This window comes from Polistes canadensis, unplaced genomic scaffold (assembly GCF_001313835.1).
Source record: "Polistes canadensis isolate GaletaPanama2010 unplaced genomic scaffold, ASM131383v1 scaffold_3, whole genome shotgun sequence".
NCBI classification, from domain to species: Eukaryota; Metazoa; Arthropoda; class Insecta; order Hymenoptera; family Vespidae; genus Polistes; species Polistes canadensis.
In genome coordinates, this window is record NW_014569550.1 from 2,294,928 (window position 1) to 2,309,092 (window position 14,165).

General features: G+C 25.1%; 3 protein-coding genes across 4 annotated transcripts; 2 read left to right on the forward strand and 1 right to left on the reverse strand.

The window, feature by feature from the left end:
• Positions 1-123: 123 nt before the first annotated feature.
• On the forward strand, positions 124-8,037 carry LOC106786441 (1-phosphatidylinositol 4,5-bisphosphate phosphodiesterase gamma-1). 2 transcript variants are annotated; one of them, XM_014747852.1, is made up of 19 exons: positions 124-401; positions 1,542-1,737; positions 2,566-2,715; positions 2,808-2,946; positions 3,043-3,205; positions 3,293-3,606; positions 3,792-3,998; positions 4,144-4,564; positions 4,667-4,978; positions 5,064-5,245; positions 5,326-5,503; positions 5,673-5,738; positions 5,834-6,025; positions 6,079-6,300; positions 6,392-6,598; positions 6,687-7,068; positions 7,168-7,307; positions 7,408-7,521; positions 7,605-8,037. In XM_014747852.1, the coding sequence occupies exons 2-19, from the start codon at positions 1,563-1,565 to the stop codon at positions 7,614-7,616; spliced, it is 3,576 nt and encodes a 1,191-aa protein (XP_014603338.1). In that variant the 5' UTR covers positions 124-401; positions 1,542-1,562; the 3' UTR covers positions 7,617-8,037. The 2 variants fall into 2 exon arrangements, with proteins under 2 accessions (XP_014603338.1, XP_014603345.1); XM_014747859.1 differs by lacking the exon at positions 124-401 and adding an exon at positions 1,912-2,033 and having other exon boundaries at positions 1,649-1,737.
• A 645-nt stretch (positions 8,038-8,682) lies between these two features.
• Positions 8,683-10,129, reverse strand: LOC106786494 (ferritin light chain, oocyte isoform). Its single transcript, XM_014747944.1, has 3 exons — positions 10,041-10,129; positions 9,380-9,496; positions 8,683-9,282 (listed from the first exon to the last, which is right to left on the reverse strand). The coding sequence occupies exons 2-3, from the start codon at positions 9,489-9,491 to the stop codon at positions 8,711-8,713; spliced, it is 684 nt and encodes a 227-aa protein (XP_014603430.1). The 5' UTR covers positions 9,492-9,496; positions 10,041-10,129; the 3' UTR covers positions 8,683-8,710.
• Positions 10,130-10,198: 69 nt separating this feature from the next.
• LOC106786498 (ferritin subunit) lies at positions 10,199-13,946 on the forward strand. Its single transcript, XM_014747953.1, has 5 exons — positions 10,199-10,580; positions 12,754-12,872; positions 12,985-13,155; positions 13,245-13,385; positions 13,500-13,946. The coding sequence occupies exons 1-5, from the start codon at positions 10,508-10,510 to the stop codon at positions 13,653-13,655; spliced, it is 660 nt and encodes a 219-aa protein (XP_014603439.1). The 5' UTR covers positions 10,199-10,507; the 3' UTR covers positions 13,656-13,946.
• Positions 13,947-14,165: the final 219 nt, after the last annotated feature.

The window sequence follows — 14,165 nt, forward strand, 5'->3', positions numbered from 1 at the left end:
AAATATTTAAATATTATTAATCAAAATAGACGCATCAAAATTGTAACGTATAATAACATGGTAGATATTCCTAGTGTTTTGCACCTCGATATTATATAGAATGCACATTGGTTTATTCTAGGGAGGTTGAGTGAAAAGTTTGAACACCATTGAGAAAGTAAATTTATAAAATCGAATTACGAAGAAATAAGTATTTAGTCTTTCAAAATGATGCTTTTGCAATATTAAAATATATAAATTTCGGGCGTTTCCACTGTATTTGTTATGTGTATATAGTCACGTATATTGCTCTATGAAAGTTTAAAAAATTTATATAAATGTATATAGTTATTAATGCTTACACATGCGAATGAAATCGTCTTTCTTGAGTTATTAACAGCGGCGTTTCATATTAAGAACAGGTATGATTAATTTTTAAATATTTATGATACAATGCAGGAACAATTAAACAAATGAAAATAAGAAAACAATAAGTGCTTTCAAACAATATATATATATAACTTCTGTAGGAAATTATATACCATAGACAATCGATGTTTTTATATATATGTATTATATGTTTATGTAGATGATATATAAACATATATAAAAATATATAAATATATGTATTGCTTTTTTTATATAGATCTTTTTAATAGATGATAAACCATTCATTTTTATCCAATATTTTATTGTTCAACTGAGAATGCTTTCGTATTTTGTTTAGGTTATGTTTATGTCATATAGTTTTATTATTAATAAAGTAAAAGTAATGGCCACAAATTTATTTGCAATAAAATTACAATTAGTAATATCTTAAGATTTTTTAAGATTTTATCAAATTTAATATTTATTATTTTTAAATGAAAGATATATATTTCATATAGAAGTGAAATCAGAAATGAAAACATTATGCCAATGCTGTAAGCTAACCATACATATGTATGTTCCTCGATATATATATAGATAAAGGAACTATATAAAAAATAATGTGTTCAATGTTTTTTTTATACTTATTATATTAGAATTTATTTACGTAAAAATTATTTAAATAGCAAAAAAAGAAGAAACAATTTATTTTTATATACTTCAAAATACACTGGCACAATTATATTTGTATACATCACTGGATATATTTTATGAATGGAATAGTCAAGCAACCAGTACACGTTTTCTAAATTAGTTCAACATTTAATCGTAAAAACGGTGGTTCTCTTAGATTTTAAATATCATAAATATTGTTATAAATAAATGTCTAATTACTATACAACTTTTAATAGAAGAATAAAACTTTTATATATAGATACCGCAAGTATTTAAAAATAATTCAATATAAATATGACATATGTTTTTGTTCAATATACTCTTAAATTCAATACAGAGTTATTTCTTCAATAACTTAAATCTTACTATTATATTAATAGTATGTTTATATATTTACGAGCTAGAGAACTTCAATTGTACGAAATTTTGGCCAGGTCATTTGTTAATAAATTATAATAAGAAATTTTATATTATAATAAATTCAAATAATATATAAGAATATAAAATAATAATTACAGTAGCAGTTTATTACATCAAAAATGAATGGGATTATTCCTGAAATGGAACAAATAATTAGTCAGCTTGAACGTGGGACTGTGGTAACAAAATTTTTCTCAAGAAAGCGACCAGAAAAGAAAACCTTAATGATACGAAGAGAAACTAGACAGATTGTTTGGTCGAGGAGTTCTACCTTTAGACCTTTTGATGGTTCCGGTAAGAAGTTTTAAGTTTCTAATTAATGTTTAAAATTAATATCACATACTTATATTTTATTATAGGAAAGATAAAATATTTGTCTATGATGGGTTATTTTACACTAAAAAACTGTTCCTTATAGATTCACATTCAAAAGCACCCAAAAAATAAATTTTCCACGTAATATTTTAGGCACACTTTATACATGGTTATGCAGTTATATATCTACAGCAAAAATGGGCAGAATATTATCTGAAGATACTAGTTATAGGCCAAAAACCAGAAGGCAAAATCAGTGTCCATTTTGTATATGGGTGAGTTTATGATAAAGATAAAATCCATATCAATTGTTGGATCTCATCCAGAAAGATATAATTAACTTTGCAGATGAATGTACATATTTATATTTGTTATTTATGTTAATATCTGTTCTATTTAAAATTATTCAAATTTTTTATTGACTTATAATTAATTATACAAATATATATATAGAGAGAGAGAGTTTTTATTTTATTCATATAGAGGTGGTAGGTATAAAATATTAAATCTCAAATGATTTAAAAATAAATAATTACATTCACATTCTTATTTTATCTTGCCATTATTGCAACTTCTCCTTCAGTTTTGGTCTATCAACAATTGTGCCCATTACTACTGTTGATATATAGAATAGAATATTGAATATTAGAGGTACTATAGCACAATAAAAATTATATATCATAATACTGCATAAATATTTGGATAGTATATTCAAACAATATTATATTGGAGTTTTAATATCTCTAAGTAAAAAATATATAAATTTTTTTATATATATATATATATTTATATATCATCTTTTTTTAGTTGAAATCAGAGAAGTAAAAGAAGTTAGAGTAGGCAAGCATTCCAAAGATTTTGAAAAATGGCCAGAAGATGCAAAGAGAATAGAAAGCTTGAGATGTTTTGTTGTATTCTATGGATCTGAATTCAGGTTAAAAACTCTTTCAATATCAGGTAAATATAAAATACTTCTATTTATATATATCACATTAGAATTGTATTGATTTTTCTGTGATTCATTCATTTATAATTAATATATATTTTAGCTCTAAGCGAAAAAGAATGCGAGTTATGGGTTAAAGGTTTACGTCATTTAGTGCAAGATACTATTAATGCCCCATATCCTTTACAAGTTGAAAGGTGGCTTAGGAAAGAATTTTATGCAATGGAAAATTCAAGAGAAACGTAAGAAAATTTATACCTAGATTGTCATTATTTTCTATAATTGAAACTAATATTTAACTTTGATCGCAAAAACTGATAATAAAATTAATTTGACAGAGTTACATTAAAGGATGTTAAAGCATTTTTACCTAGAGTTAATTGCAAAATTGCAACTAATCGCCTAAGAGAATTATTTCAAGAAGTTGATACAAGAAACAGGAATGAACTTGGGTTTGATGACTTCGTTATTCTGTATCATAAACTTATGTTTGATCAGAATGTAAGTTATTTATTTCAAAATATTATTGTAAATGTGTTATCATATTATTCATAATACATAGTAATGTATAATTATATTTTTTAACAGAATCTAGCAGATTGGAATAAGTTATTGAATTATTCTAAGTCAGGACAGATTGTTACTCTTCAAGAATTTCAAAACTTTTTAATCACCGAACAACAAGATGCTTTAGGAAACAACGATATAGAAGCTTCACGTTTTATTAGAGACTATCTTCAAGATCCACAAAGAGATATACAAGAACCATATTTCACATTTTCTGAATTTATAGATTTTCTTTTTTCCAAACAAAATGATATTTCGGACCAACGATATAATGAAGTGACACAAGATATGACGAAGCCTTTAGCACATTACTGGATTGCCTCATCACACAACACGTAAGAAGTTGTATATAATTACAATAATATATTTTTTATTCTATCCAATATTATATTTAATAATCTTTATTCGTTTTTAGATATTGTAATACATTTATTAATGTATTGCATTTAATATTATAATAAACATTGTAAACTTTTACTCGTTATTAAATATTGGTAATATATAAAATAAATTCTTTCAGATATTTGATGGGTGATCAAATAAGTAGTGAAAGTAGTTGCCAAGCTTATGTACGTGCATTAAGAACTGGCTGCAGATGTATAGAACTTGATTGTTGGGATGGCCCTGATGGAATGCCTTTCATATTTCATGGACATACATTAACAACGAAAATAAAATTTCTAGATGTTATTAAAACTATAAAAGAACATGCTTTTGCTACATCTGAGTATGTATTATTTTAAAAAAATTATATAGCTATCTTACATGATATACATATACTATTTGCATCCTTATATATATGCTCTCGTGTATAAATTGATATACTTATTTATTTATTACATATATATATATATATATATATCTTTTTGTAGATATCCTGTTATTTTATCTATAGAAGATAATTGTACATTGCCACAACAAAGAAAAATGGCAACTACAATGCAAGAATTGTTTGGAAATATGTTATTAGTTCAATCAGTAGATAAAAATGAAACTTGTTTACCATCTCCGTATGCATTAAGAAAGAAAATATTATTAAAACATAAAAAACTTCCTGATGGAGCTGATGAAGCATCATTTCTTATTCGTAATGATGAAAGTAGACAAGAAATGGATCTTAGAAATACTGTAAAAAATGGAATATTATACTTAGAAGATCCTGTTGATAGAGAATGGAATCCACATTTTTTTGTATTAACACAGCAAAAGCTATTTTATACAGATACATTTTCAAGAACTCAAGAGACAGAACATGATGATGATGATGAAGGATGTATTCGAAGACCAACAGATGTACGTACATTTTTAATATTATTATATTTATAAATTCATTATTTAAAAAACCTATCACATATTTCAACCATCAACAAAATATATGATACATTTGTTTTAAAGGGAGTTCCAAATGATGAGCTACATTTCGGTGAGAAGTGGTTTCATGGAAAATTGGCAAGAGGCAGAGAAGAAGCTGAAGAATTATTACAACGATACTCTCATCTTGGCGATGGTACCTTCTTAGTTCGTCAATGCGTTACATTTGTTGGTGATTATAGTCTTTCCTTTTGGCGTAAAGGCAAGGTTAACCATTGTCGTATTAAATTAAAACAAGAAATGGGTCAAACACAATATTATTTAATTGATACAAATTGCTTTGATAGTTTGTATAGTCTAATAACACGTTATCGCAATCATCCCCTTAGAAGTCAGGTAATTGCACTCAAAATAAAGTAACGTAAGTTATTTATATTTTTCTTTTGAAATAGGAATTAATATATATTTATTTAATATATAGGAATTTTTAATTACGCTTCAAGAACCTGTACCTCAACCAAATAAGCATGAGGAAAAAGAATGGTGGCATGCAGAATGTACTCGCACTTTAGCAGAAGAAATGTTAAAACGTATTCCCACTGATGGTGCATTTTTAGTGAGACCTAGTGAAAAAGAAAGTAATTCTTATGCTATATCTTTCAGGTATGCAAATATAATAATTTATTTGAATATATATATAAAGTAAATAAATAATTAAAAATCTGCTATATTTTATTTAATAGGGCTGAAAAAAAAATTAAACATTGTAGAATAAAATTTGAAGGACGTTTATATACAATAGGAACAGTGCAATTTGAAAGTTTAGTTGAATTAGTAAATTACTATGAAAGGAATCCACTCTATAAGAGAATAAAGTTAAGTCATCCTGTCAATCAAGATATCATCAGAAGAGTGGGTTTGGTATGTGACAGACTAAAAACTTTTGCTAGTATGTATAATTACAAAAAATTAAAAGTTTATATATAAACAAAAATATGGATTAGGTCATGTTTTTATTAAATACGATATTTTGAAAAGAATCAAGTTTGTATTAATGTTATTAATAATTACAAGAACAATTTTTTTAAAGGATGCAGATGATGGATCTGTTTATGGTATACCTGGATACATGGACCCAACAAGTTTTGGATCTAAAGTAAGTTATATTTTACAATACAGGTAATTATTATTTAAAGTTATATATATTTTCATAATAATTACAATGATATAAATGCTATATTTCATAAATAGGTAACAGTAAAAGCTCTTTATGATTATAAAGCAAGAAGAGAAGATGAATTGACATTGGTAAAACATGCTATAATTACTAATGTAACACGACAAAGTGGTGGGTGGTGGAGAGGCGATTATGGTGGTAAAAAGCAACATTGGTTTCCAGCAAATTATGTTGAAGAAATAGATTATCAAGATAGTCAAGGAGATGTAAGTAATATAATTATTCAATACACAATATAATTTTATAATATCAATTTCAGTCTACAGATTCTATGATGCTTGGTAGTCTTCAAAAAGGTTCATTAGACATTATGGGTGCTGTTGTTGAATTAACATTAGGCGAAAGACCTGGATTGGAATGGATTTTAAGAATACAAAATCCCAGTATGTGTTCTGTATTTGAAGTAGCAACACCGTTAAAAGAGAGTGCACTAGAATGGATGTCAAGTATCAAAGAAACAGCACAAAACGCCAGTGTTAGAGTAATTAAACTATTTATGTTTATTCAAATTTGATTTTAGTCACTATCCCTAAATTTTCTTAACTTTTTTATACTGTCTTCCATTTTTATAGGAAAATCAACACAAAGAGATGGAGCGAGCATGGAGAATAGCAAAAGAAATGTCTAACCTTATAGTATATTGTAGGTCGGTGGCTTTTAATGTTGAACGAATTAGAGCAAAGGGATTTATATTTCATGAAATGAGTAGTTTTCCTGAAACTAAAGCAGAAAAACTCATGTGCCAGCAAGAAAATAAGTTTTTTTTAAAATATCATCAGGTAATAATAAGTTAATAAAGTATAAACTTTTTCTTATTATAAAAGTAATTTTATGTTAATATATGAATATTATGAATTTAAATTGTAGGTGCAATTTAGTAGAGTATATCCTAAAGGACAACGTATTGATTCATCTAATTACAATCCTGTGCCAATGTGGAATTCTGGTTGTCAAATGGTAGCCTTAAATTACCAAACTGGAGATAAATCTATGCAATTAAATCAAGCTAAATTTAAAGAAAATGGTAGCTGTGGTTATGTCCTCAAACCAGATTTTATGTTCAGAGATGATTTTAATCCTTATGACAAAAATTGCTTGTATGGAATAGATGCACTTAAAATTAGCTTAAAAATTATAGGTGCAAGACACTTGATTAGATCTGGAAGAGGAACAGCTAGTCCGTTTGTTGAAGTAGAAGTGATTGGTGCAGATTTTGATAATGGAACAAAGATAACAACAAAAACGATACGTATGTATTAGTATGGAAAAAAAAATTAAAAAATACTACTTATATTTTCTAATTATATTAAAATTTCTGTTTTAACATCTGAGTATTTAATTTCTTCAGACGACAATGGTTTTAATCCCATGTGGAATGAGTCTTGTGAATTTGAGATATTCAATCCATATTTTGCTCTCATAAGATTTGTAGTACAAGATGAAGATATGTTTGGTGATAGTAATTTCATAGGGCAAGCTACTTATCCTGTATGTATTTATTTATATTATATACACTTATTTATTTATATTAACAACATTTAGTCTTATTCTTTTAAAAAATTAATTTGTTTTATTAATTATATTTTAGGTCCGTTGTTTAAGAACAGGATATAGAAGTGTTACATTAAAAAACAACTATAGTGAAGATTTAGAACTTGCTGCACTTTTAGTACACATTCAAATTACAAATTTTTCTGTAAATGTAAATAGTTATCTCTTTCCACATGTTTTTATTATTTAATTATTAATGTAATATTTAATTTAATTATATTATTTATTTTTTAGGCAACATCGTGAACCAAAAGAAAAAGTTGAGTAGACCTTAATAAATTGTCTACAATATTTGAGTGTTTCACATGTACATATATTTGATGAGTGGCTCTGTGTGTACATTGTGGTTAAATAAAACCACGAACAATAACATTTTTTTAAATAACGAGAGTGATAAAAATAAATTTTATTATTTACTGATTTTATTTGAATAATGAATTAAATAAGTAACATCTTATTTAAGATGTTCTTAATAACTATAGAATGTTGAACTTGATTTTTTATTGATATCAGAAATAATATTTTATAGTATTGATTTATTAATTCATTTTATAATCAGTGGATAAATATACAATTCTATGAAATAGCATTTACTAATTAAAAAAATAAAATTAACTTTAATAAAAAAAAGTGATACATATCTTTGCACAATAAATAATCTTTAGTATCTTGTTACTACCATAAATTTTATTAATAATTTCTCTCTAATTTTATTATTACAAATAATACTATTGCATTTATTTTGATAATATACTCACATAATACCTATAGATATATAAAAAATATATATTCAAATAGTATTTCCGCAATACTTTCAATGTGCATTTTTTCTGATTAATGATCTACATTACATTGCCTTATATTTATATATCAAAAGAAAGCATTATATTATATAAAGAGAAATTTTTGTGTAAGCATAGTCAGATAAAAATAGCTATATTACTTATGTGCAGATTAATAAAAAATACAATAACAAAAAGATGGATAGTAACAAGTATTTTTGTGTAGTACATATGTCGAATTGTGAAATAAAAAAAAAAAATCTGCAGCAAATATAGATTGTTTATCATTTGTTTTAAAACTAACTTTTATTGAATACTTTAAAAGTATAATTATACAGATATATAAAAAAGATAAACAAAACTTACTTCTTATTTATTCTCTATATATATTCGTATGCATTTATGTATATAAGTAATATTTCACATTTTTTAAAGAAAAAGCTGTTTTTTCATATTTATTATTTCTAATTATATATAACACAAATCATTAAAAAAATAAAGATTGAATAAAGGAAAGGCACTAATATTAATAAGTGCATTATTTATGATTTATAAAATTTACAGAATTTTTTTAAGGTATTCATCAAACAAGAATACAGAAACAGAAGCATCGTGATCTGTTAATAATTTCTTAAGATCAGATATATGTCCAGCTAATTGACGCACAGAATCAGCTTGGGGCTCCATGAATTGTTCTTCTAAATAATGAGCTACAGAAGCATCTTGCTTGGAGTGATGTGCTCTTGAATGAATATATAAAGCTTCTTCGGCAAGTTGTTTCTCAATATCAAGTGCTTTCGATAAACTATGAATTTCATTAAACTGGAGTATTTTTTTACTTTTAACTTGTGCATTTCCCTTAATTCTTGGCAGTTGATTGAAATTCATTTTACCACCTCTTTTGGTAATAAATTTAATTATATTAATAGCATCTTCCCATGTTTTGTCTGAAAGTTTACGATATAATCCCTTAAAACCATCTCGATTAGCTTCATAATTTCCAAAATGAGTTGACATTAACAATAATTCAAAACTGGATTCAATATGAGCATTTGCGTATGCTTGGAGTTCAGTCTGCAATTCCATGATATTTCCATATACAGCATTACAATTTGTGAACAATGCTTTTTCTAAAAGTATAATAATTAATAATATTAACAATTAAAAACACAATATGATAACTCAATTATTTATTATATTTTTGTTTTTCGATAAAATATAACTTACTATCTACAAAATCTAAAGAATTACAAGCTTTTTTAGATTTTTCGTAACAAGACTCCATATCTTCCGCTGAGACAGCGATAAAGAAGGCGCACAATAATCCTAGTAGAAACATGTTTGCTAAAGAAAACAAATATAAAAGTTTATAATTCAAAACAATCATGCATATATTATTTATATATTATAATTCAACATAATATAACAAACTTTTAACATAATATATATATATATGTTCTAAATTGATACTAAACCAATGTGTATAAGTAATAAGATATATTTTGACTTTTTCAATTTCTACCAAAATATTTGGAAATAATTTGAATATAAAGCAATCATCCGGCAATGAACTGTAACATCCTAAACAAAGCAGTGTCATGTCGCAAAAACATACTTTTATAAGAATGAATCAAGTAAAATTGGATTGATAAATTGTAATAATATACGCTGTCAATTCATTGTTGCTATTCTTACCGAACACTAATATATTTTCGTATTGCGTTATCGTATAGAAATTACGCAGTACAATAAATGTTATTTATATAGAAATTTGGATCAATGACGAACCAATTTTACTCGCCATTACTATAAAAATCAGATTGGATAGAAAAGAAATATCGAGAAAATACTTATCTTTCTATCAGTATAGTAAAAAAGCGTATGATACCTTATCAAATATTTCTTTAAGTGATGTTGATGTACTGTTGGTTAGAACGTGAATACTCTCGCTTCGATGTTCTCTCAACAATAATGAAATACAGATTAACTTAAGTGAACATTGGACTCTGAAGTAGGAGGATGTGGAACGTAGTAAAGGGTATTCATGTAGAAATAGTCAGCTGATACGTAATTACGCATGCGCAGTTGCTCAATGTTAACAAGAAAAGTAAAATTTCCAGTAATTCCGGTGTGTCTTTGTATTACTTGAGAGTTGTGAATGTTACACATTTACGTACTGATTATTAGATGATCAATGGTTACTTGTCGCGTTTAGTTCGTAAACATTTTGTAGTCTTAAACTGATCGAATACAGCCTTCTATACCAGTGTGTATAAAGGTTGTTTCCGAAAGAGATCGGCAACAGTTCCCCTTCTTTCAATTTACGCACTATAACCTTACAGTGTGAAGTAAAAGATGATGAAGCTTCTTTGTGTTCTCCTTTTTGCATCAATTTGCTCTCTTGCTTCTACCAAAAATGAATATCGATGTAAGTTTTTTTTATTTACAAAATTTACCGACTCTTTATTTCTCTTTAGTTCGTTTAGTTCTCTTTCTCTTTCTTTCTTTCTTTTACTGTTTCCCTCTGTCTTTCTTTTTCTACCATTCAATTATCTATTCCACGTTCCTTTTTTTATTAATACTGTATAAATTTACTTATTATTATTATTATTTTCGCATTATCTCTAATGTAAATCATCGTAAATATTTTTTATTTTGTAACTGATATTTTACATTGTGTACTTTATTAATTTGAAAATGAAACAATTGTTTGGCATATAGAAATATTTTGTGATGACTAATAAAAATCATAATAATATTTGGAAATTATTAATCATTTGAACTCAATATCTACAATATGATTCTCAGTAAACAAGAGGAAATAAATTTTCGACGTAGTTTATTTGATTTAGTGTCAGCAGTTAATTATATTGTTAGATTATTTTTAAATTATACGCATTAATTTAAAACTACTTAATGTTCTATTTTTTTAATTTATACATTGTTGCATATATAAATGATCTTAATTATAATATATTTTTTATATTAGAGAAAATAAAATGTAATAATAATATAACAGTAATACATTCTTAATGTGTATAAATTAATGATTAAAAATTTCAACATCTATTTATAACAAAAAAAGGCTATTATGATAAAATAGTTAAGATCTAATGAACTATTTTCCTTGAAAGATAGTTTGAAAAAATTAATCATAATTTATCTGGGTCTTAAGATGTTCTTTGAACTGTCATTACTCATGCTAAATAAAACTGTTATCAGAAGTATTTTTATCCGATTAAACTACATTAATAATATATAGTGTTAGTTAAAAAATATTTTTTGAGTTATGAGATTTAATGTAGAATAGTAGTTATATTCATATATAATATTTAATAGCATATTTATTAAAATCATAATGACGTTGTTTTTGTATCTATGATTAAAAGAAAAATATATCATCGAGTTTTATCATTTATATTACTTTTATCTTTTAATCTTTTTCTTGATATGAGCACTCAATTTTATCATTTATCTATAGAACGTGATTTTAAGCTACTGTGGCACAATAAAAAAAAATAATTTATAAAATATGCACAAATGAAAATAATAAAGGTAAATTTCATTTATTGAATTCATTTGCTTACTCTATTAAACTTTTATTCAAATTTTAGTTCTGTGTATATCTTATATATATTTTTTAATTTTTTTCTATTAGTCTTTCTGTAATTACTTATTTGTTAATAAATATATTTAAATTTACACTGTAATAAAATATACAATAAATATACTTTATAATTAAGTAACAATATTTAAGTTAAGAGTTAATTAATGGCGACAATATCTATCCTTTTAATATATTTATAAAAGCTGCCAATATTGTAGATCATCTTGTTTGTACAACATCAGTACTTTGTTTGATAAGAAGTGCGTGACGATGAACATGCGTTGATTAAACCACATTTCAAAGTCCATTTCTTCTTTTTTGATCGTTCTCATTCTGATCTACTGCAACTTGATACATTTAAAAAGATAATATAATTGCATAGTTGTTAATATGCATATACTATTTAAATTCATATTATTAAGCTTTAGATTTATTTTTGGTTTTGTACAATGACGGTATAAGTTGTAATTTGCACAAATTAATACAAGAGAGTCATACTATATAATATAACAATTATAAAAAATTTATAAAAATTAATAAAGTATTTTTTTAATTATTGATTTTATTGGATTGGTTGGATTGAATTTATATTGCTTTTATATAATAATTGTATTGTTAATAGTAAACTATATATATATATACTATTATCAGTTTTCTTTATTTCATAACTTCTTGATTTATGCACTTGTTCAACTTAAATAAGCATAATAGAAATGTATTCGCTTCGATAAATTGTACATTATTTTCTATACTGTTATAATAGGTTTTATATCCTATTTGAAATGTAAAAGAAATAGAGCATGCCATTTGAACTATGCGATGGGAAGCTTATTTTGTTAGAGTTGGAGACTCGTTATCATAGATATAGATTTTTTTTTTTATTGACAAGACATGCTCATGTTTAATTTTATCAATAAAAAAATATATTTAATATATTTTTAAATTTTTAGAAGGATTTAAAGTAATATAAATGTTTATGAATATTAAATTTCAGGTACAATTGGTTCGGCAAATATAACAAAAAAATGGATCGACATGGACAGTGCATGCATCAAAAATTTGACAGCTCAAATAAAAATGGAAGTCGAAGCTTCTTTGACCTATCTTGCAATGGTATTTGATTTATTGAAAATTTGAGAAGTAGAAATCATAAAATTCTAAATATTTTTTTTTTCATTACTTTAAAGTAAATAGATATAAACAAAATTTGTAAATAATTTTTTAGGCTGCACATTTCGCACGTGATTCTCAAAATCGTCCTGGATTTAGTAAATTTTTCTTTGAAAATGCTAGCGAAGAAAGAGAACATGCAATAAAAATTATAGAATATTTGTTAATGCGTGGCCAACTTGTAAATGGTATTAACGATATTTTGGAATTCCCATTGATAAAAATGGTATGCTATATAAATTTATTTAAAGAAACTGTTTACACACACATTCAAATTTGATAGTTTATTATTTTTTAATTAAAATCAATTTTTAGAGTCCAGTGCAAGAAGAATGGGCTACAGGATTGGATGCACTTAACCATGCTCTTACCTTAGAATCCAATGTTACTCGTAGCATTCGAAGTATCATTTTAGCTTGTGAAAATCCATCTAACATAAATGCTAATGATTATCATGTAAGTATAATTTCTAACAAATGTTTGAACATATAATAAAATAATATATTTGTTTAGAACAATTGAATTGTCAATTATACTGAGAGTTATTCTTTAATTATTATATTATTATAGTTGGTTGACTATCTCTCCGGAGAATTCTTGGAAGAACAATATAAAGGAGAACGTGATCTTGCTGGGAAAATCTCCACATTAGGTAGAATGATCGTAAATAATGGTCCTCTTGGAGAGTTCTTATTTGATAAGAAACTCTTGAATGGTGAAGTTTAATTTCTATCTTTTATGCAATATAATTTTAATTTAATGCACATATACAATAAGTATAATAAAAATGTGTGGCCATATTTAGAATAGTATATATGATGTCATTTAACATGTTTATACTAGATTTATAATTTTGTTACTATCATTATATTTCAGTAAACGATTTTTCACATAAAATATATTTCTAAATATGGCCTTTAATAACTTAGAAATTCATAAAATAAAGTTTACAGTGTTTGTTATTCTATGATAAATATATTATTCTTAATGATCAAATACATATTATTTTGACATTGATGTTTATGTCTATATACTATTTATTCCTATATAATAAATTTAATATAAGCTAGAAAATCCGAATAGTATATTACAGTAATACAAATAAAGATACATGAAATTGTCAGTTATTGTTGACTCATATTTTATTTGCGCAATAACAATATATATATTGATGACATTATTTTCGTAAACACATAAAAGAATCTCTTTATTAGAAAGTTTGATTCAATTTAGATA

Bases quoted from the DNA above. Each gene is read 5' to 3' on its own strand.
- LOC106786441 (XM_014747852.1), top strand. From the start codon at position 1,563: ATGAATGGGATTATTCCTGAAATGGAACAAATAATTAGTCAGCTTGAA. The intron at 4,979-5,063 runs GTAATTGCACTC...TTTAATATATAG, and splicing joins ATCATCCCCTTAGAAGTCAG to GAATTTTTAATTACGCTTCA. The intron at 6,599-6,686 runs GTAATAATAAGT...TTTAAATTGTAG, and splicing joins TTTTTTTAAAATATCATCAG to GTGCAATTTAGTAGAGTATA.
- LOC106786494 (XM_014747944.1), bottom strand. From the start codon at position 9,491: ATGTTTCTACTAGGATTATTGTGCGCCTTCTTTATCGCTGTCTCAGCG. The intron at 9,283-9,379 runs GTAAGTTATATT...TTATACTTTTAG, and splicing joins TTCTTTAGATTTTGTAGATA to AAAAAGCATTGTTCACAAAT.
- LOC106786498 (XM_014747953.1), top strand. From the start codon at position 10,508: ATGATGAAGCTTCTTTGTGTTCTCCTTTTTGCATCAATTTGCTCTCTT. The intron at 12,873-12,984 runs GTATTTGATTTA...ATAATTTTTTAG, and splicing joins CTTTGACCTATCTTGCAATG to GCTGCACATTTCGCACGTGA. The intron at 13,386-13,499 runs GTAAGTATAATT...ATATTATTATAG, and splicing joins TAAATGCTAATGATTATCAT to TTGGTTGACTATCTCTCCGG.